The sequence below is a fragment of the Euprymna scolopes genome, chromosome 6 (assembly GCF_053919585.1).
Source record: "Euprymna scolopes isolate OS-2025 chromosome 6, ASM5391958v1, whole genome shotgun sequence".
Lineage (NCBI taxonomy): Eukaryota > Metazoa > Mollusca > Cephalopoda > Sepiida > Sepiolidae > Euprymna > Euprymna scolopes.
This window is the reverse complement of record NC_136487.1, coordinates 6,832,919-6,857,212: the sequence shown is the minus strand read 5'-3', so window position 1 is coordinate 6,857,212 and position 24,294 is coordinate 6,832,919. Positions and strand designations below refer to the sequence as shown.

The following is a 24,294-nucleotide window of genomic DNA, read 5'->3' as shown; positions in this document are numbered from 1 at the left end:
TTGAATGACCTTAAGAATGACTTGAATGCTTAAAAAATAACTGGAATCCTTCAAAAACAACTTGAATGATCTGGAGTAGGACTTGAATGGCTTTGAGACTGACTGGTTGTAAAGTGGGTGATCGTTTTACATTAAATTAATACAGAAAAGTGATCCCCTACTTTATATCACAATAAGTACAGCATGTAATAAGAACAGATACTACACTTTGATCTTGGCCAAAAAGTCAAGAAAAGGGTATTTATTTGCTCCACCACCGAGCAAATTAGGCACAAGGCCGATTTTTAATGTGAGGAGTGAAGGGGAAATGGGGACGAACTCCCCGGTGAGTAGGGGAGCTGGATAGTGACAATTGGTATGAAGGGTTGCCCCCACATATGGTCTTCGCTTGCAGTACCTGCCGGAACAGATACTACACTTTGAGATATTAAATTTTTATTCACAGGAAAAAAATACAATAGGGAAAAAAAATGAACAAAAACTTAGGCACAAGGTAAACTCAAAAAGAAGGGGGTATGGTGAGGTTGGTTGATCTATCTCGTCTCTTGGAAATTTTAAATGATTTTTCTCTCGTCCAGCATTTTTAATCTATGTTATCCTTTTAAATTTGTATTTATGTGTGTGGTTGGAAGGACGGGGGGGGGTCTTCCTACTTAATTAAATTGGGTTTAATATAAAAAAATACAAAAAAGACAGCAATATTAATAAAATTTCATTTGTGTCGAGGGACATGGGGGAAAGAAAAAAAAACCCGGGTAGTAAGGCCCTCCCAACCCTATCCGAACTTTGATCTTGGCCAAAAGGCCAAGAAAAGCTTAAAAAGCTAAGAACAGCATCTATTAACAACAGACCTTTGATCTTAACCAAAAAGGCCAAGCACAAAAGTGTTACCGACAGACCGACGGAGTGACTTATAGAGTCACTTGCACGCGACTAAAAATCAAGTTTGTCAAAAAAGTTAAGTCTAGTAGAGAATTATCTTCCTTATTCATGATTGGTGCTAAAGTGAGAATTTAGTGTTTGGATTGAAACAACTGGTAGAGCATTAAAAATGTTTCGGAACTTTAAACAATCTTTATGGTAGATTAATTTATAAGTGGATGGATTTTATTTTTGTATTGGATAGAAAATGTGTGAAAAACAGATAGACAATTTGCCTTTTACATAGACGTGCGTGCGTTTGTTCACTACACAGACTAATCATTCACTCTTTGTGCCGATCATTGTTCTATTTTGACACCAGTGTGTCAATTTGGTTTTCATCTCATTCAGTGTTGCAGCAGAAGAATTCTCAAAATAAAAATCACATTTAAAACCATTAACAAAGTTTTACTCTTTTGAAGCTTAGGCCAATACTCATTTTCTTTCATTGAATAACAAGCTTACAAATAAGAAATCTTAGTTCAACAAAACCAAAATTAAAGTCCAATGACTTAAAACTCAAATGCCCATCTTGTTTGGAGAGGCACACAATGCCAACTGATTGACCCCTACCCTCATCTGTTAAATATATATTGATAGTCTAAAATTACATCAGAAAAAAACCAATTGAGATAATGACTAGCCAGTATCCACTTAAAAACGATAATCTGCTTTCAATCTATGGACATCAAAAATACAGTCTAAAGGGGTCCCTTAATTTTCTCAAGTACCTTGCTCTCAGTATGACGCCCCCCCCCTTTAAAGAGACAACTTTTTCCAAATAGACAATTCATATATTCTCGGTGATCCTAACTTCAGACCAAACAGATTTCCAAGATGTTGGGTGATTTATCTTTACTTAGCCAAAAACTATTCACCTGCAACAAGTCTACTGGTTGTATAACTCAATGCATGTTTACACATTTTTATGGCTAAGAAAAAGTCGTATACATTGCAATAACTCGATAGCTATAAAAAAAAAAAAAAAAAAAAAAAAGAGTTACAGGAAAACTTTTTATAATGCTGGTCAGTTTGACCGTAAACTATTTAATGACTGATGTTATAAGTTTAAAGGGAAAATTTCGAACTAGAACAGCTTTTCTTTTCTCAATACAACCTAACACCTGTGACGGTTTATTACGTTCCATGCAATAAACTTAAAATGTCATCAACTAGAATAAGCAAAGCTAAAATGGATGTCAGAATAAATAGTATCCAAAATATTCATATGATGATGATCTTGCATCAAGCTCTTAAGATGCTATTTATTAGAAATTTTTGCGCGAACAGTTGGCAGAATTGGTGGAAATTTTCTGTTTCTATGTCTATCCTTGTAGCCATGTCACTAATAAGGGTGCTGGAGGTAAACGTTTTGTCTGGGCTGACGTTATCCGCCTGATAGTCAGGGACCCGAACCTTGGATTAACCACTAAGGAGGCTGTCCTATCAGCAGGTGCAAAGTACTGGGGCTGCTGTATTGCCATTTGGTGAATGGAATCTGGACCATGCAGTAGCTTCTGGTGGGGCCTCTCGATGCCATACTAGTGGGTAATTGTTACGGCTTTACCTTATCATGTGCTACAAAAAAAAAAAAAAAAAAAAAGAAAATTCTTCATTTCTTTTTCTCTCTTAGTTTCCCCTCTCTGTCCTGCTCTAAGTAAATCTGTCGACCTAGTCCACAAATTCCAAAATTTCATCATGACAAGTTTCAAGAAAAAATACACGATTAAACCCGGTTCTCCAACTTCCAACGTAGACCCCTACTACCATGTCTCCTTCTCCAACATCAGGGGTCTTCGTTCTAACCTTCCAGAGGTTGAAACCCAATCACAGGAGACTAAACCAGACCTTTTATTTTTAAGTGAAACTGGCATTGGACAGGCTATTTCCCTAGATGAGTTTGCAATTTCAAGATACTCTAACTTAACTTCTAAATCTGACCCCCAAGATCGCCATGGGCATGGAATATGTGCCTATATTAAAGATAGCTTTCCATGTGGTAGGGACATCTCCAGGGAAGATCCTAACTTACCCTATATGTGCTTCCGGGTTGCTTTAGCTCACACTACTGCATTTATATTTACTCTCTATCGCCCCCATAACAGCGGAGTTACTATCTTTCAAAGCATATCTGAGAAAATTGACCAAGTCCTTTCTACTTATCCTTCAGCTAACATTCACGTATGTGGAGACTTCAATGTTCACAACGTCGAATGGTTGACCCACTCAAACAAGACCGATGATGAGGGGAGGTTCTGTCATGATTTCTCCATTGCCTATGACCTCACTCAGATTGTTCAGGAACCTACCCGTGTGCCCGATAATGACGGCCAGTATGCGAGCCTACTAGACCTTTTTCTCACAACTTGCCCTGAACTATGTTCAGTTTCTGTTCTGTCGCCTCTTGGATCTTCCGACCACTCTGTTGTATCAATTAAGATAAAAATGAAATGTAATAAGTCCCCAGACGTACCTCTTCATCGTACAGTATATCGATACACTAAGGCTGACTGGGATAGCTTCTGTACATTTATATCTGATCTACCTCTGCATTCCATGTTTAAAAAGGATGTGTCCTCTATAGTATTAGACCTAACTGAATGGTTAATTGTAGGTATTGACCATTTCATACCCTCTAAAAAGGTTCAGCGAAAACCTAACAGCCAGCCATGGTTCTCTCCAGAATGTGCTGCTGCAATTGCGCACAGAAATCACTTTTTCCACTGCTTCAAACGTAATAGATGTATGGAAACTAAAGCCGTTTTCAGGACTGCCAGCAACCATTGTAAGAAAGTAATAAGGAACGCAAGAGAGTTGTATGCTCAATCTGTTAAGTCCAAAGTAGCTGAACAGCGGCTTGGTTCCCACCAGTTTTGGCAAATAGCAAACAGAATACTGAACAGAAGCGTGTGCTCCATCCCAACTATTATCAATGGACCTGAGGTAATCTCGTCAGCATCAGACAAAGCCAAACTCTTTGTCAAGAACTTTGCAGCTAATTCTACCCTTTGCGACCAAGACCGCCAAACCCCCAATATTTCCTCCTGTATCAGAAAACACGCTATGTGATATACATATATCTGTACGTGATGTTGCGAAGCTAATCAAAAACCTTGATTCCAGTAAAGCAACTGGCCCTGATGGTATTCCAATTATAGTACTCAAAAAACTTCAACCTGAATTAGCGCCCATACTTACAAAACTGTTTAAACGTTGTCTTAAGGAGAATAGTTTCCCATCTCCCTGGAAAATCTCATCAGTATGCCCTGTATTTAAGAATTCAGGTGATCGCTCATCCCCCTCTCAGTACAGGCCAATAAGTCTCCTGTGCGTCATGAGTAAGTTGCTAGAATCTGTTAAATACAGAAGTAATCAAACATCAACAAAAATAACCTTCTTAGTGACACTCAATATGGTTTCCGTTCTGCTAGATCTACAGCAGATGTCCTTACAGTTATATCGCATAGGATTAGCAAATCTCTCGACGGTGGCAATCTTTCTAGGGCAATTGCTCTTGACATATCTAAAGCCTTTGATAGGGTATGGCATAAAGGTTTACTTCATAAGATCGCTAGCTATGGTATAGCTGGAAAAGTCTTCTCAATTATTAAATCATTTCTTTCTGATAGGTTCATAAGAGTAGTAGTTGAGGGGCAAAAATCAGAAGCTCACAGTATTAATGCCGGTGTCCCTCAGGGATCCATCCTGGGCCCAACTCTTTTTCTGATCTACATTAATGATCTTCCAAATCATATCCTTACATCATTTGTAGACATTTATGCTGACGACACTACCATTTATGGTACCACATCTAAGACAGTAAACGACCAAGTTCTCTCCAATTCTCTCTCCTCTGATCTTGAGCACGTAGTACAATGGGGAAAGGAGTGGCTGGTTACTTTTAATGCATCTAAAACCAAGCTTCTCTCTTTACATCATCAACATTCTAATTCACATTTGTCATCAATTGAAATGAATGGCTCTCGTCTTCAGGAGGCCTCAAGTTTTGACAAGCTTCTGGGCTTGACCATTACTCCTGATCTTAAATGGAACACGTATATCAAATCTGTTGCCAAGGCTGCTGGAAAATTCTCTACCTATATAAGAGCCAGGTACGTCCAAGGATGGAATACTGTTGCCACATCTGGGCAGGAGCTGCTAGAAAGGACTTGTCCTGCCTTGATAGAGTTCAAAATAGACTTCGTAGCCTCGTAGGAGATGTCCTTTTCTCCTCCTTGTAACCTCTATCTCACAGAAGAGATGTTGCGAGTTTGTCTCTGATGTATCGTTATTTTCATGGAAAGTGTTCAACTGAGCTTCAATCTATGGTCCCCCCTCGCAAAACTTTCACAAGAAACACTCGTCTAGCTGTAAACACTATCAATAATTTCCCCCACTCTTTATCTGTGCCTAAACCTAAACGTAGATTCCATGAACAAAGCTTCTTTCTTAGAACTGCACGCCTGTGGAATTGTCTTCCGTTTTCCTGCTTTCCGGCTGACTACAATATGGTTGTGTTCAAGTCTAAAGTAAATAAGTTCTTGATGAGCCGTTCCATATAAGTTATTAAATTTACCAAATTTTCATTACTAATGATTACTATATTGACCAATTTCTACTGTACACTCTTTAACCCTTATCCTTGAGTGGCCTCTGGGCCTTGATAATGTGGTGATGCCTTTGTAAAAAAAAAAAAAAAAAAAAAAAAAAAAAAAAAAAAAATCGTAATCATTTTTTTATGCACATAATATTGTCAGCTCACAAAATTAACTTCTCTTAAAAAAGTAAACATTGGTTACTTGCTCTTCAAAACACCATCCAGTAAGAAAGTGGGTTATTATTACTAGTTGCTGTCCTGCAAAGGAGTGGTAATCTTATGTTAAATTCATATGTGAAACTGACAACTTACTAAATTCTAAATTTTTTTTTTTTTTACTGCTAAGTGCTTCAAACTGTTTACATGCAATTAACTACGAGAAAAACTTCATTTTTATTTTAGGGATGAACTAGAATTGTAAGGGTACAATTTTACTTTAATTTATTTACATTTAACTCCTGGAAGGTTTTAAAATTAATAATTGTAAATTATGTTCTTCTATTAATCACCGGCAGAAAGATTCAAAGTGATTTTGAAGCCTTCAAACTGTCATTTCTATTAAGAGTGAAAGATACAAGTGCACAGTTATTAAAAAAAAAAAAAAAAAAAAAAAAAAAATCGACAACACTCACAAGATCTGGTATCATTACTTTATTAAGTTCATAGGAAATTCAGAAAAGTGATTTTGAAGTTTTGGCGGACCTGAAGAATCTTGCCCCCTCTTCCTCTCTGTTTAATTATTTTCATCTTTTTTTCAATGAATTATCCAAAGGAGACTAGTCTACCAGATTATAAAAAAAAGTCAATATTTCTCGGTTTCTAATGCAACGTTCTAATACATCAATCACCTATTTTAGAACAACTTGATGTTTTTAAGCCAATTTTGCAAATTTAGCCTTTTATTAAATTTTGCTTAGCAGAACTGAACGAGACACCCCCCCCCCATTTTTATAGTATGTTTTCGTATGTAGTATAGTTTTCGAAGTTGGGGGTGTTTATTCCAAAAGCCGTTCTTAACATGAGGAGGTTGGGGGTGTTTATACTACGCTGGGTGCTGGGTTGTTGTAAATATACCAACTGCAGAATACCGATTAAAATGGGGGGGGGGGGGGGTATTCCAGTTCAGGTTCGCCTTCTCTTTCTCTAATTATTTCATATAAATATTTATGGTTATCTTTAAGTTTCATCATTCAACATTTACAAAGATTTAGCCTGGACGAATTTTCTTTTTTTTTTTTAATACACATTCAAGTTTTGGCAGTTGGGCAGCAAGATGTCGGTTCTCATTGCACTTGAACTTCTGTATGTAAGTACAGTTGGGGAAGCAGGGAATTCTAAAGTTTAGCTGTCCTGGGGAAGAAACTACTGGAGTAGAATGCTCTCTTACATCTAGGGATCACTAATGAGAAGGGGTGGGATTTAGTTGCTTGTCGCGTTTGTCGGGGGTATCTACGTTGAGGGGGCACAAGTGCTTGCAGTTCGTCAGAGCATTCACCGTTAAAGTACTTGTAGAAAAGGCAGAGGGATGCAACATTTCGTCGATGGAACAGGGGCTGAAGTTTAGATGACAGTTCAGGACCTATCAGATTGACGACTCTCTTTTAAACCTTATCTAGGAGCGAGAGACGCACCAGTCCAAACATGACAACAATACTCCATACTTAGGCAAATGGTGGCCTTATAGAGACATAGGGTACTTTCAGGCGTTAGTATCTTTCTAGCAAGGTAGAGAGAACCCACCTTCTTCGCAGCGGTCTTGGCGACACTCTCAATGTAATTGCTCCAACTCACGTTTCCTGTGAGCGTTAGGCTGAGAAGTTTAAAAGATGTACTTCCAGATAAAAAGTCATTGGCCATTACTATTGGTGGTAGAGAAGGTTTCTTGTAATTATTGAAAGAAACGAGTTTAGTCTTGGCATCATTGAATGTGACCATTCATTTATGTCCCCATTTCACTACAGATCGGAAGTCATCCTCTAGTGCTTCTGCCATTTCTTTAGATATGTGTTCATTTGTTTTCCTGTTGTGTCTGTTATAGAGTGTGGTGTCGTCAGCATATATACTCATCTCCCAAACAATTTAGTCAGAGAGGTCATTTATGAATATTAGGAATAACAGAGGTCCAAGGATAGACCGCTGAGGCACTCCCGCATTTATATTGTATTGTTTAGATGTACGACCATTGAGGACAACCTGGATTTTTCTCTTATCTAAGGATTTATTGACTTTTTTTTTTCATAATCTGGTAGACTAGTGTCCATTCGATAATAATCTGCTGAAAAGAAAAAAAAAAGTTGAAAATAAAAAATATAGGGGGAGGGAAAGATTCTTAAGGTCCACCTAATTGCTAAAGTTCCTAAATTTAAGTTGCTAATATTCAAATTAGGACGGCCAAAAAAATAAATAAATAAATAAAAATAGAAGAAAACCCAAATTGTTTTTTTTTTTTTAATGAAAATCTATTAAAGTCTATGATTCTTAAGAAACTTTTTTCCAGAAAGATAAAAGCATGAATTTTATATGAAAAGCAGAATAATATAAAACTTTTTCTACTATTTTTAATAGAATTTTAAACTTACCCCCCACCCCCACCAAATAAAAACATTCACCACCATTTAAATATTTTTTAAAAGAAAGGTTTTTGAATTTTTTTTTTGTCTTAATAAGATTTAGTCGTTTTGACCCTGTCTTGCTATCAAGACCAAGTGTTTCTGGATGATAGAGTGTGGTAAATGAAAGTCCCACACACTTTAAACTAAGTCAAGCACAAGTCACATGCAAAAAGGAAAAGAGGGTGATAACTGTTTGTAAATATGAATACCTGTTTGTAGGCCTTACGGTCTACCATAGGTGGGGTAATGTCACGTAATAAATTACAGAAAGAAATTTATTTTGTTTTAGCAAAATGCGTAATTATTGAGTTTTCTTTTTTGGTATTGATTCTTCAAAGCACTTCCTATTTAATGGTATATTAACAATATTGGGTTCACTAAAAGAAAATTAATTTATTTTTCAAAGATTTAAGAGTAGTGGTTTTTGTAAAAATAATGAAAATATATATATTTTTGCTAATCTGAAAGAATAATTACTATTAACATATTCAACGAATTTCACAATACAAAACACAAAAGATGAAAAATTAAACACATTCAAAATTTTCAACCTTAAAATCTGATATGTGCACAGTTGCTTGTTTTTTTTTTTTTATCTACAATCCTCACCCACCCCACAATACAATATATTTTGTTCAGTTTTGGCTGAAATTTTTAAACATTTGTAACTACAAATAAAGGGAGGTTTTGTAGGCAAAAAATATATATGTAAATATTGATTATGAAAAAAAAAGTACACTGTTATAAAGTTCATTCTTCACTTAATGATCAATGAAAATTTTGTATTGATTGGATAATTACTTGATTTTAGTAGATTTTTAAATAGACTCCATCAATAAATACTTATTCCCTCCCTCCCTCCCTCCTTCCACTTTGGCCGTGCCTAATTTAAATACAACTCATAAACTATAAAGAACTAGCAGGGAAGGGTTTTGCCCGGGGTGTAAAATATACTTAAATATATTTTAATTTGTCCAGAGTTCATATATGAGTCGTGATTTCAAAAGTTAAAAAAAAAAAAAAAAAAAAAAAAAAAGAAGTATTTGGATGCCATCAGCTAGAATCGAAACTGGAGCATTCAAAGCTGGTGACATTAACACTGTAACATGACACACATATGAACCGATTAAAAATTAAAAATAAACTAAAATGAATGTACAAAATGAATAAGGATTTTTAACCTCTTAAAAATAGGGGTAGGCTAAAGAAACAAAATTTTTCAAATAAATGCCAAAAGTGGCTTATTACCTTCATTTATATGTAAATAGATGGGAACAAGTGATTTTTTTCAAAACGGGTCAAAATTGGAGGGTCGCTGGTCCCAAACGTGATTTGACTGCGGCAACGCATGAAAATGGCCCAAATTTCGCCCCCGAACACACTTAATCACTTATTGAAAGCCACAGGGTGCATTTTTTGACTATAAATGCATTTGTATCATTAAATCTAACATTCCCATTGGCTATCCCACAAGTATAGGGCTTTTTAGGGTATCTCAGAGTCCAAAATGGGTCAAAATTACCCCAAAATTAGCCAAAAATGGTCGGAAATCACGGATTTTCCAAAATGCACCTCCCAAGCCACACAGGGTGCAATTTTTGACCATAAATGGCTCTATATCATTAAATCTAACATTCTCACTGGCTATCCCACCTATATAGGGCTTTTCAAGGTATATTAAGGGTCCAAAATGGGTCAAATTTACCCAAAAATTAGCCAAAAATGAACGAAAATCACGGATAATCCCCAAAATGCAGGTATTATATCTCATCGGGCTCCTATAAACACTCCTGTATGGCTTTTTACAGTTGGAAGACTGAAATAACCACCCTGTTATCTTATCCATTTGTATTTAGGGTATTTAGAGATCTTTGGGGAATGTAAAAAGGGTCAAAACAATCCAAAAATGACAAAATTACGCTTTACGGTACATAACATATGAATCATTAGTTCATTCATCAATGATACTTTTTAGAAACATCGTAACTTTACTACATCAACTTCTCAGAAAATAATTAATCGTAAATTGAACATTGAATGTCAATAAAATGCTGTCCAAGAAGAGTCTGAATTCATATTGTGCTACGGATTGTACCCGATCTGTTTAATGAGTAGTTCAAATTGTTTGAGGTATCATGCTCTGGCAATTGGTCACTTATATCCTCCACTTCAAATTGATCATCGTCCAAATCCAAACGATTGTGCAGTTCTTGCTCTGCCAGAAACCGTTCATGTTCCATATCGACGTGGAAAGTGTCAATGAGCCATTTGCGAGAGAGAGACTTTTGATCGACAAAGAATCTTCGTTCATGTACATCAAATTCATCAGGATTTACATCTTTTGAAAGTATATTGAGAAGGACATGGTGCTCTCGTTTCCATTTAATCATATTCACACGTCTGGAATCCTTTGCTTTGTAGACATCTTTGTCGTAAATTTTTAGCGATCGATCAAGTTTATGTTTTATCCCAGGTATTGTAACATAACGAACATCACTTCCAAAGGCCTTCTGCCACAATTGTAGTAATCGCAAGGAGAACTGGTGAATATGATTTTTCTGCGTTGTGGTACCATATTTGGCAGCATGATGTTGCACAGCTTGAACACATTCAGCCTCAGTTGGAAGAGAATCAAGCAGAAGATAAGTCCAATCATCGTAATTATAATCTTCGTCAATCTGCCCTGCTATACCAGCCATGTTCATTGCATTTTACTAACTGAAAAAGGAAGCAAAGTTCAATCAAATTCACAATTAATGCAATGCAATGTTATCGTGTCTATTTAAAGATGCCATTGCATTGTTACAGAAAGAAAACATTTCCTTATTTGGTAATTTTCCATCTATAACTCTAATTAAGCCCCTTTTTGACAACCTATGTTGATTCTTAGGGACTTTTTGACTCTCTTTGGCTAAATCGGCCATATTTAGCCCCTTTTAAAGGTCCTTATACCCCTCATTAACAGTGCACAAGTTAGGAGAGTGCCTGCTTCAAGCATTTCCCAACAGTTTCTGCCATGTAGAGGTGTCTTTGGGCCCATGGGAGGTGCATTTTGGAAAATCCGTGATTTCCGACCATTTTTGGCTAATTTTGGGGTAATTTTGACCCATTTTGGACTCTGAGATACCCTAAAAAGCCCTATACTTGTGGGATAGCCAATGGGAATGTTAGATTTAATGATACAAATGCATTTATAGTCAAAAAATGCACCCTGTGGCTTTCAATAAGTGATTAAGTGTGTTCGGGGGCAAAATTTGGGCCATTTTCATGCGTTGACGCGGTCAAATCACGTTTGGGACCAGCAACCCTCCAATTTTGACCCGTTTTGAAAAAAAATCACTTGTTCCCATCTATTTACATATAAATGAAGGTAATAAGCCACTTTTGGCATTTATTTGAAAAATTTTGTTTCTATAGCCTACCCCTATTAAAAACTATTTTAACCAGCTAACTACCCATAAGAGAGCAGTCCATAAAAAATCCAATTATTTGAGGCCCTCATCACCGTTCTGCAAGTTTTAGTATTTACACAGGCATAACCACATTATCAAGGCCAAGAGGCCACTCAAGGATAAGGGTTAAAGAGTGTACAGTAGAAATTGGAAAATATAGTAATCATTAGTAATGAAAATTCGGTAAATTTGTTAACTTATATGGAACGGCTCATCAAGAACTTGTTTATGTTAGACTTGAAGACAATCATACTGTAGTCAGCTGGAAAGCAGGAAAACGGAAGACAATTCCATAGGCATGCAGTTCTAAGAAAGAAGCTTTGTTCATGGAATCTATGTTTAGGTTTAGGCACAGATAAAGAGTAGGGGGATTATTGATAGTGTTTTCAGCTAGACGAGTGTTTCTTGTGAAAGTTTGGCAAGGGGGGACAACTTTCCATGAAAATAACGATACATCAGAGACAAGCTCGCAACATCTCTTCTGTGAGATAGAGGTTGCAGGGAAGAGAAAAGGACATCTCCTACGAGGCTATGACGAAGTCTATTTTGAACTCTATCAAGGCAGGACAAGTTCTTTCTAGCTGCTCCTGCCCAGATGTGGCAACAGTATTCCATCCTTGGACGTACTTGGCTCCTATATAGAGAATTTTTTTTTTTTATCCTTTTGATTAAAAAGAATGAATTATAAGAAATCTATGAAGAATTATTTTTGTACTTTATACGAAGGTTCAGTGAAAGTCTAGAATCGAACCTAATTTAAATAAAAAAAAATCTTTAGTATACGTACTCGTTATGGAACGAAAATGTCATATTCCAAAAATCATGTAAATTGATCATGCAGTTTCTTTAACTAAGAAAATCAAATTTTATGAGGAAACAAGAACCGTGTCTCGCTCTGCCATATTTAAAATTCATCATTGATTACCTTACCCTTAACCTCTCTAGAAAGAGATCGAATAGCATACAATTTGCTAAAAATTGTGGAAAAAAAGACAAACTTGATCAATTTACATATTTTTTGAAATTTGGTTTAATTCTAGACTTGCGTTGAGATTTTTTATTCACATTCTAAATAATGTGCAGAATTGACCCTGTACTACTGTTTATCGAAACAAATTCTGAACGATGTACGGCAAAAATTCTCTTAAAAATCAAAATAAATAAGCAAATTCATAATTCTCTTAACTACAAAGATTTTATTCTTAAATAACATTGTAGTTTACAATATTTATCAATTAAAATAAAAAAAAAAGAAGTACTAATGCAGAAAAGGTACTGATATAATAACGTTATTTAGAAAGCCATGTAACCATGTTAAGAATTAACATGGGTGAGGGAGAGGTTGTTTTGTAACTATTCTGTACTTTAAACTCACAATTTAATAAACAAAAGATACCGTAAAACTTCAATTTAATTTGAAAATAGTGTTTATAGCACGATACCATCTCTACTCAGTAACACAAAAATGATAAAACATCTCGATTTTAGAAGAGACAGCTATACTTATACTGTGAGCATTAGGTACGGGCAAAATGAATGCTGATTCTCAAAATGTATAAACCTTTTGATCCCTCCCTTTACTTAAAAATTAAAAAATCAGGAAATTAACCAATTTTGACCATTCACTTTACTTAAAAATTCACCAAAAATCAGGAAATCAACCAATCTTAATGAAATTTTCACTATTTATCAAATAATGATCACGGAATATAAAGAATACATTATTTTCATTTAAATCTTAGTGGAAATGTATTACTTTGTTCAAACAAAAAGTACCTTTAAAGTTATGGTTTTCAGTAGTAGAAAAAGAAAAAAAAAAAAAAAAAAAATTATTTTTGCTTTTTAATGAAAATAAAGCATTGTAAATTATAACAATTTTTAAAAAATTATTTAATTTTTACAGGAACATTACGAAAAAAAGCTCCTGAAGTCTGTATTAATGAATTCGATATAACTCGAAAAAAAATGAATTTCTCGAACAACCAATATTACCATTCAATTAAGCATTGTTTATTTAATATTTTAATGCTAATGCACTTTTGCACTATTTTTTTAATTGTATTTTCAAGTTTAATACAAGTTTTATGACATCTTTTTTATTCAATTGTAAGGTTAAAGTACAGAATAGGTACAAAAAAACCCTCCCCATGTTAAGAATGGCTTTTTAAATAATATTATTTCAGCACGGATCAATAAGTGCACAAGTACCAATATTTTCACAAAAAACCTTTTTTTTTTTTTAAATTACAGATTTTGCATAGTTTTTATATGCAAGATTTTAATAATTTCCTTGCTCGCATGAATGTGAAACTTTCGGGGTAACAATTTTTATATAATCTCGAACAATAATTAAAAAAAAATAAAAAATTAATTTAAAAAAAGGAACATAAAAAAATAATTGAATTAAAAAATGATAAAAATTGATACAAACATTCAGAATAGGAATGTACGGATGTACGTCTGGGGTAATCTGACACCCCCTACCTCCTTTTCCTATAATGACTTCATTTTGAAAGTGTTTTGATTGGCTGTAATTTTGGGTTTCCTATAATCGTGTTTACAAACCTTTGTCGGTTGTGTTTTGGCAAAAGGCAGAATTACTTGCTTTTTGAGGGCTAATTAAGCTATTTTTTTATACAAATAAGGTGGGCTTTTTTTTTTTTTTTTTAATTCAATATCTTAGGACTTTACTAATTATCTTTGAAATAGATCCAGAAAACTAATATCTATCTTTTAAAGGATTTTTTCAATGAATTTATTTAACTTCAAAATTTAGCTGAATTGGTTAGCTCGCCGTGAAAACATTTTTCATAACTTTTTTTTTTCACGTGTACAAATATTTTTTTCCTTTAGGAAATTAACTTTAGTCTCTAATCTTTCAAATACAATCAAAAAGTAGTCGGAAACCTACAAAAAAAATGATAAATCGGCTTTCAAAACTAGGTCCCCCCCCCCATCTTTATCTGCCCATTTTTGCCCGTACCTAACTTATACGGTGTAAAGCTCTGTCTGAAAAGATATGGAGCTATTTATATGTGCAAGATCTGTTCAGTTCTGAATATTAACTTTAGCTTACATTGAAATTTATGGTCTTTGCGATTTTCTCGAAGTTCATTATTATAAAATTAAATAAATTTCAGTGTTTGTGCAGTTTTAGTGAGGTTTTAAACCAACGCATTTCAGGTGAAAACATTATTTTGTACTTGCGTATGATGTTGAAATTAGTATAATTTTAAAAAATTTATGGCGGACGTTGTCGAGAGTGCCCCACCCTCTAAATTCCACAATTTTCACTTTTTATTTTTCACTGTTAATATCATCGATTTAAGACTTGAGTTTCAGATTATTAAAAAAAAAAAACTTTTCACGTGGGGGTTCAGTTTTCAATTATAACGTTGTACTAAATTGAACATGAACTTTGTGACCACGATGAATAGATAGATACATAGTGGAGATGGATACATACATAGATGAGTGAGAGAGAGGGAGAAGGGTAGATACATAGATGAGGGAAGGGGGGGGGGAGTAAAAAAATCTTCCTTTTTTTTTTTAACCCTTCCGTTCTAACCCCTACCTTCCGGTCACATCAGAGTAGCCACTTTTTTTTTTTTTCATCATGGTCACAAAGTTCATGTTCACTTTAGTACAACGTTATAATTGAAAACAACCTCCATGTGAAAAGCTATGAATTTTTTTATTTTTATAATCTGAAACTTAAGTCGGTAATTGATGATGATATCAGAAAAAAAGTAAAAATTATGGAATTGAGATGGGGGGGGGGGCACTCTATACAACGTCTGCCAAATTTAAATTATCCAAAAGATGTACTGGATTCGGTGTATCGGAATTTTTGACACCCTTAACACAAAACTGCGAAAAAAATATACAAAAAAACGTAATTTCTCTTTTTAAAGGGGGTTGTTCAATTTCTTTATAGAATATACTTCCAAAATGAACTATTATAATAAGTTTTTTTAAAAAATAGAATTATTTTTTTATTTAAAAAAAAAAAAAGTGTTTATAAAGTGCATGCGCGTGCTCATGAAGCCATTTTGATGCTAATGCATTTACTGATCCGCCCTATTTTTTAAATCGTATTTCCAACTTTAATTAAAGTTTTATGTTTTTTCATTCAATTGTAAGGTTAAAGTACAGAATATGTACAAAACACCCTCCCATGTTAAGAATGGCTTTTTAAATAACATTATTTCAGCACGGATCACTAAGTGCAGGAGTACCGCCATTTTTTTTCTACATAATGAAATGAATTGAATTTTACAAGCTAATTTTTTCAATTGAAAAATCAATTTTTCTATTAGTTCAATTTTTAAGATATTTTCAGGTTTAATGTGAAATTTTATACTCTTTCCAATAAACCGAATATAATATGCTAAACAAACTTTTTTTAACCTCCCCCCCCCTCATTTTGAAATATCTAGTAAAAAGTAAATAATTTTCTCACCTAAAGTTTGTCATAAAATGAAGATAAAAGATCAATAAATAAAATAATCTAATTAAAAAAAAAATATATATATAGTTATGTGCAAATTAACCTGTAAAGTAAAAAGTTTAAAATCTATTAAAAAATAAAAATGTTTTTTAAGTTAAACCTCACATCTTGAAAATATCGTCCTGTAAAAATTGGACACCTACATTAATTTTTTTCTATTTCATTCAATGTTGTTGTTTTTTTTTTTAGATTTAAAAAAAAAAAAAAAAAAAAAAATTGCATAAAGAAGAAAAAATATTTTAAATCAAAAACTCATAAATTTTTTTTTTAAATCTAAAAATTTGTTGGTGTTTTTTTTTTAAAGTAAAATTTGATGAGTGAATTGTGATCATTTTTTAAATACTGTGCCCCATACTTGACTAATTTGATTGTTGACAGTAATCACATGTCAGAAATTCAAAGGGGAGATAAGACACATCAGCACTTCAAATGTTTGTTTCTTTATATAGTTACTACCAGGAAATATATTTGATTTAATGTGTTGTTTTTAAAATTTTTGAATAATTAATTATGGCGCTTTTCAGCCTCCGTATTTGTCAACTGGAAGAAATGGAGGCAACTCAGCTCTGTGACCAGATGTTATTATATTTGAAAATCGTGGTCTTTTCGAATGGTTGCTTAAAAAATTCTTTTATTTAAAAAATACATGGAATATAAAATATAAATATGGACAAATTCTTATGAATGAAGAATGGAAGCACCCATTGAATAGTATTTTTTATAGGTACGTGATTTTTTTTTTTTTAACAAGGAAGTCACAACTTATCAAGCCACTCGGGGACAAGGGTTATTGCGTGTACAGTAATCAATGGGATAATATTGCAGTAATCGCTAGTAATGGAGATCTGATAAAGTGTCTTACTTAAGGGGGCGGTTCATCAGGAATTTGTTTATGTTGGACTTGAAAACATCCAAGTTGTAGTCAAGTAGGAAACAAGAACAGAGTTCCACAGGCGCGCGTGCACTTCTAAGAAAGATCCTTTGTTCATGAAATCTATGTTTTGATTTAGGCACAGATAAAGAATGGGGAAAATTACTGACAATGGTTTCAGCTAGACGGGTGTTTTTTGTGAAAGATTGGCAAGGGGGAACCAGAGATTGGAGCTCTGGCGAGCACTTGCTATGGAAATAATGATAAAACGAATGGTCCCTTCGCAACGTCTCTTCTGTGGGAGAGAGGTTGCAAGGAAGAGAAAAGGGCATCACCCACTAGACTACGAAGTCTATTTTGTACTGTCAAGGCCGGAGAGGCTGTTTTTAGCAGCTCCTGCCCAGATATGGCAGCAGTACTCCATCCTTGGACGTACTTGGCTTTTATATAGATAGAGAATTGCAACAGAAGTGAGATATTTACTGAAGCGGTAGAAGGATCCTACCATTTTTCCAGCAACCTTGGCAACAGATTTGATGTACATGTTCCATTTCAGATCATGAGTAAAGGTCAAACCCAGAAGCTTGTCAAAACATGGAGCCTCCCCAAGACGAGAGCCATCCATTTCAATTGATGCCAGATGGGGATCAGAGCGTTGATGATGTAAAGATAGGAGCTTGGTTTTAGATGCATTAAAAGTAACCAGCCACCTCTTCCCCCATTGTACCATGCGCTCAAGATTAGAGGAGAGAGAATCAGTGAGAACTTTGCCATTTACGGCCTTTGATGTGTTGCCATATTATAATTGGAGTAAGTTAAAATTCGTTGAATTTCTTTAAATCTTTTTTAAAGAAAACCGATTTAAAAAAAATAGGTGCTAATGCACTTACTGATCCGTGCTATTTTTTAAATCATATTTCCAAGTTTGATTAAAGTTTCATGTTTTTTTTTATTCAATTATAGGGTTAAAGTACAGAATAGGTACAAAACACCCTCCCTTCCCCATGTTAAGAAGGGCTTTTTAAATAATAACATTATTATTTCAGCACGGATCAATAAGTGCATGAGTACCAATAAATATTGCATATTTTCTATTAAATCTTTTATTTTAAAATTTTGTCTTTGCTCCTTTTATTGAAAAAAAAAAAATAGGGTTTAAATTACATTTTTCAAGTAGCTATAAGCTTCGAAAGCTAGGGAGTCTAATTATTCAGACTTATCACTTATTTCTAATGTCGACATCTGACACCGAGTACTGGATGTATTTAAAAAAAAAAAATCAATTAGGTTCTGATATTTAGTGTTTAAAAATGGCGGCATTACAAGTATTTTGTCAAAAATGATCGCTTGCAGTTACCTCCCCTCAATACTCTTTACCATTAAAAACATAAATCGTTAAGTTTTATTTTTACTTGTAATTATTTTTCTACGGGATCAGGTTTCGTAGTTTTTGGAAATTATACTAATTTAGACAAGACATATAGGTACGTACCTATATGCCTTTTCTAAAGAAGTATATTTTATATAATTTAATCTAAAATTGACTCGCAAAGACATACTAATACTTCTTATTTACTTGCCTCCCCACGAGGGAGAGGCAGACACGAGGTCAGTTTTTTTAATGTGCGAAAATCCAGCTTCCCAAAAAAGTGGCACTCTGGATACTAATTACTTATATCTGATCCCCTCTCGCCAATCTTTCACAAAAAACGACAGTCTAGCTGAAACGAGTGCCAATAATTTTCCCCATTCTTTATCTGTGCCTAAATCAAAACGTAGATTCCATGAGCAAAGCATCTTTCTTAGAATTGCACGCGTGTGGAACTGGAACTCTCTTCCGTTTGCCTGTTTCCCACCTGACAAGTTGGATGTCTTCAAGTCCAACATAAACAAATTCCTGATGAACCGCCCCCTTAAGACACTTTTATCAGATCTCCATAACTAGCGATTACCGCGATATTATCCCATTGATTAACCCTTATCCCCGTGTGGCTTCCGGGCCTTCATAAGTGGTGACTACCATGTAAACAAAACAAAAAAAAATCATCGAACGTAATTGAACAGTGAGTGTGTGTGTATTAGTAATACACTGTATTACACACAAAATTTAAACAATGCTAAAATTTACAATTTAAAACCTATATTACATGGTTATAAACAATTAGAAAAAAAAGAGCAAGACCATTATGAATACAATTAAAACTCGAAAAAAAAAGTTAAAATAAATAAATAAAAAAGGTGCAATGCAGAGAGTGATCTGCGCTATTTTTTAAAATCGTATTTCCGCGTTTAATTAAAGTTTTTTTTATTGTTGTTTTTTTTTATTCAATTGAAAGGTTAAAGTACAGAATAGGTACAAAACACCTTCCCCATGTTAAGAATGGCTTTTTAAATAATAACGTTATTATTTCAGCACGGATCACTCTCTGCATGAGTACCAAAAAGAGTATATAAAATAATAAAACTTTAGAAAACGATCTAAATTCTTTTAATTAAATTAAGTACATATAAAAATTATATTAAGTAAAAAAAATAATTGGAATTGTTTTTTAGTGGAATATTAAAAAATAAATAAATGACATTTTCATTTAAACATGTAATTAACCTGAAATGAAATCATCAGAACAATTGAAAATCCTTGGGTGTTTTGGAAAAAACTTTGATATCCACGCAAAGAAAATAAGAAAAATGTGTAAATCTAATCCAAAAATGAAGGTTAAATTAACGGAAAAGGCGAAGAGATGGGACACGTCGTTCATGTTCTGCAGCTTTAAAAAAAAAAAAAAAAAATGGCGAGTCAAGTAAAGCTACGACATCAGCAAACAAAAAATAAGATCCGCGTCAGAGAAGAAGAACAAACTAAAATCTAACTATTATTCCATTGCTGGCAATTTCAAATTCACAGAATCAAACCAGCTTTTATCGAGATGAGATTATTTTGGCTACTTTGTCGAATTCGGCGAGAAAAAAACGAATAAAAACGCGAATCCGAAACGGCCCGTTTATGACAAAAAGGAAAAACCAACTCAGCTTTCAAAATGGCGAAAGCTAGCCTCTCTCCGAAGCGAGAAAGGAATACTCGTCGCAATTGCGGAGGAAAAAAGGTGGAAGAGGCAACGGAAAAAAAGACAAGCAATAAAAAAATGCAAATTTATTCTAGTATCTTACCTTTAGGTGATGTTTCGAATTAGATGATTTTTTTCAGCTGATGATGGTTCAGTGGGTTATTTTAGAAAGCTCCGTATTGCTTTCTAGTTGCGGCTTAAAAATGGCGACCACTTTTGTTCTTCTCAATGCAACGGGCTGTGCGCGTCACGTGACCACTAGATTCCCCCCCTCACTGCCACGAACAAAGCCGGCGAATGTTCGAGCCCGACAAAGGCATTTTCTTTTTTTTTTTTTTTTTTTTTTTTTTTACATTTAATTAACTTACAAATTAAATGACAGTTATCTGACATCTTCAATTCAGAAACTGTGCTTCAACTGTGTTACATTGAGTAATTCAACGTTTAAAGAAGAAAACAAATCGTGCTTTGTTGGTACCTCCAAAGAGCGCCGCCGCAGTCCGCACCCGCACCACTCACCAGTCACCACAGATGTAACTGTAATTTAATTTAATATTATCATCCTAACCTCTTTAACATTTAAAAGAAGCTTCAAGTAAACTGCTAATATATTTCTAATTTTTTTACAGCATACGAAAATGAAAATACTAGCCAAAAATCGTGTTTACATTATCGACGCTTTAAAAACAACGTTTCTATGTAGTGAGGTTTTTGAAGCCGTAGACATACCCATGTTTTAAAAATCTAGCAAAAATCAAATAATAGGCATATCTCCCTGAAATTTTCGATATGTATTCATTATTAAATAAAGTTACATAATAAAAGTAGGTTTTGTTAAATATATTAGAGGAATTTTATTTTTAGGTTTTCTACCACCCATATTTCATGTTAAGAAAACTAAAAAAAATAAAAATAAATGTAGGTCGATGAAAATTTCACCATTTTTTAAAGCTGAAAAGATCAAATGATTAAAAAGTAGTTTTATATATATATATATATATATATATATATATATATATATATATATATATATATATATATATATATATATATATATAAAATCCGGTTATTTATTTCACTTACTTTAAAGTTGTAATTAAAATTGGACATAAAATCAATATGTAAAATCAATATGTTAAAAAAAAAAAAAACACTTTTTCTTGATAATTTTTTTTTTTCGGTAATATAATTATTTGAACTACAACAGAAAAAAACAGAATTCTAAAAAATAATTATTTCTAAGAAGTTTTAAATGATATTAAATTCAAATATTACGCCATATGAAGTTTAAACAAAGATTTTTTTTTTTTTTCCTAAGAGGTTTCCAGTAATAAAAAAATACATTCATATAATAAAATATATGACTTTTGAGATAATAAAAATTGCAAAAGCAAAATCGTCTAAAAAAATTTGTTTGGATTTGATAATCAATTTTGCGCCTTTTTTTCCAAAAAAGTATGGAGGTCTGTAAGCAACATTATATTCAGATACACAAGTGTCAACAAAAGACATTAAAATTAATTTTCTAATCTGTGTTGTTAATTAATAAAAATCTATTTATTTTACAAAAGGAAAGTCTTATGTTGTTTTTATCCATTTTGTAAATTATATTTATTCATAAATTTCTGCATAAAGTCGTATAAGTTTCGCGTTTAATGTATAAATTTTTATTTCTTTGCGGCCTTTCTTCTTATATCTTCAAATCATCAACACGGACTAGTTGTTTTTCATAATATGTGAAAAATTACATGATAAATGCATAAATATTAAATTATTAATTTTCTAAATCAATAAAATATTAATGTAAATATGAAAATTCGATAGCAAAAATTGTAGCACCAATGCTCTTCCATAGAAATTGATCAGACTATAGTAAACAGACAAACTTGCAACAAGCACAGTAGTAGGAAGAGATTTGAAATCTATTTTCCCTCTGGCTTGTCCAATCAAAAGCCAGCTTTCAATCATGTGACCGAGTGTATAAAAGGTAAACCCGAGAATGCTCTCTATCTTATTGTCTTTCTCCCATGCTTTTGATGGCAGCAGACATTCGCCTGGGCTTTTGGCCCCCAGGCCTAACGTGAATACAACAAGCCGACTTGCTTCCACGTGTACTTCACACATGTACTCTTTCCTACCATGAGACACTAACTCTTTGTCTCATCTCTACTATCGGACTCACGAGCCTACGTTTCAACGTAAACACATTGAACACTTGTCTCTCATTTTCAACAGGCCTGACCTATATCTAATCTTCATCTCCACATCAAGAATCCTTTTCACAAATACTATAAATACAAGTGCGCATGAACACTGAACTCTCCTACTAACCCGTTTCTCTCTTGTACATGCTACTAACGAAGATGAATAAAGTTGCTTTTGAATAAAGAATGACTTGAAGACAACCATATTGTAGTAAGTTGGAAAGCGGAACCGAGTTCCATAGGCATGCAGTTCTAAGAAAGAAGTTTTGTTCATGGAATCTACATTTAGGTTTAGGCACGGATAAAGAGTGAGAGAAATTATAGATAGTGGTATCAACTAGACAAGTGTTTTTTTTTGTGAAAATCAGGCAACGAAGGACCATAGATTGATAGATTGGAGCTCAGATGAGCACTTGCCATGAAAATAACGATAAAGCATAGATAGGCTCGCAACGTCTCTTCTGGGGGGAAAAAGGTTGCAGGGAAGAGAAAAGAGCATCCCACTAGGCTACAAAGTCTATTTTGAACTCCGTCAAGGCAGGATAAGCTGCTTCTAGCAGCTACTGTCCAAATGTATGTACTTGGCTTTTATACAGGTAGAGATTTGCAACAGCAGTGAGATATCTACTGAAACGGTAGAATGATCCGACCATTTTTACAGCAGCCTTGGCAATGGATTTGATGTACTTATTCCATCTCAAATCAGGAATAAATGTCAGACTCAGAAGCTTGTCAAAACATGCAGCATCCCCAAAACGAGAGCCATTCATTTCAATTGATGCCAGACGGGGATTAGAGTATTGATGATATAAAGATAGCAGCTTGGTTTTAGATGCATTAAAATTAACCAGCCACCTCTTTCCTCATTGCACCATGCATCAGAAGAGAGAGAATCAGAGAGAACTTGGTCATTTACAGCCTTTGAAGTGTTGCCATAGATGGTTGTGTCGTCAGCATAAATGTTTATGAATGATCTTAGGATGGGATTTGGGAGATCATTGATGTAGATCAGGAAGAGAGTTGGGCCCAAGATGGACCCCTGAGAGACTCCAGCATTAATACTGTGAGCTTCTAATTTCTGCCCAACAACCACTTCTCTTATGAACCTATCAGAGAGAAATGATTTAATAATAGAAAAGACATTTCGAGCTATATCGAAGCTGGAGATTTTGTGAAGTAGCCCTTTATGCCATATCCTATCAAAGGCCTTTGAAATGTCAAGAGCAATTGCTCTAGAAAGGAAACCTCCATCAAAAGATTCGCTAATCCTATGAGATATAACTGTTAGCACATTTACTGTAGATCTAGCACAGAACAGAAACCATATTGCATGTCACTAAGAAGGTCATTTTTGCTGAGGTGGTTGACTATATCTCTATTTAACACAGATTCTAGCAAATTACTCATGATGTATAGGAGACTGATAGGTCTGCATTGAGAGGGAGATGACTGATCATCTGAATTTTTAATACAGCACATACTGATGAGGTTTTCCAGGATGTTGGGAAGCAATTCTCCTTAAGACAACACTTAAACAGTTTTGTAAGTGTGGGAGCTAGTTCTGGTTGAAGCTATTTTAGCACTATAATGAGAATGCCGTCAGGGCCAGTTTGATTAACTTGGCAATATCATGGCAATTTCCATGGCAGGTGCTCGTCTGAACTCCAATCTCTGGTCCCCCCTCGCCAATCTTTCACGAAAAACACCCGTCTAGCTGAATCCACTGTGAAAAATTTCCCCCACTCTATATCTGTGCCTAAATCAAAACGCGGATTCCATGAACAAAGCTTCTTTCTGTTCCGACTGCCTGCTTCCCACCGGACTACAACTTGGATGTCTTCAAGTCCAATGTTAACAAATTCCTAATGAACCGCCCCCTTAAGTAAACACTTCATCAAATCTCCACACTAACGTAATGTACTTGCAATAACCCTTATCCCTGAGTGGCTCCGGGCCTTGATAAGTGGTGATCACTGTGTAAAAAAAAAAAAACAGATATTTGTATGTCACATAGCATGTTTGCGGACACAGATGAAAGTATGTGGGGTTGGCAACACTGATT

At 34.2% G+C, this 24,294-nt stretch overlaps 2 protein-coding genes and 1 pseudogene across 3 annotated transcripts in view; 1 reads left to right on the top strand and 2 right to left on the bottom strand.

The window, feature by feature from the left end:
- LOC145277478 (uncharacterized) overlaps positions 1–20,272 on the bottom strand; it is an 83,014-nt gene extending 62,742 nt beyond the window's left edge. For both annotated transcript variants that reach the window (XM_080128841.1, XM_080128840.1), the window contains exon 1: positions 20,132–20,272. The gene's annotated coding sequence lies outside the window, so the exon portion shown is untranslated. The remainder of the gene's footprint in view (positions 1–20,131) is intronic.
- LOC145278556 (U2 spliceosomal RNA) lies at positions 113–239 on the bottom strand (annotated as a pseudogene).
- Positions 2,837–24,294, top strand: part of LOC145277481 (uncharacterized) — a 367,340-nt gene continuing 345,882 nt past the window's right edge. Inside the window, exon 1 of the mRNA XM_080128855.1 lies at positions 2,837–4,289. Coding sequence (XP_079984981.1) covers positions 2,959–3,990 — 1,032 coding nt within the window. The 5' untranslated portion in view covers positions 2,837–2,958 and the 3' untranslated portion in view covers positions 3,991–4,289. The remainder of the gene's footprint in view (positions 4,290–24,294) is intronic.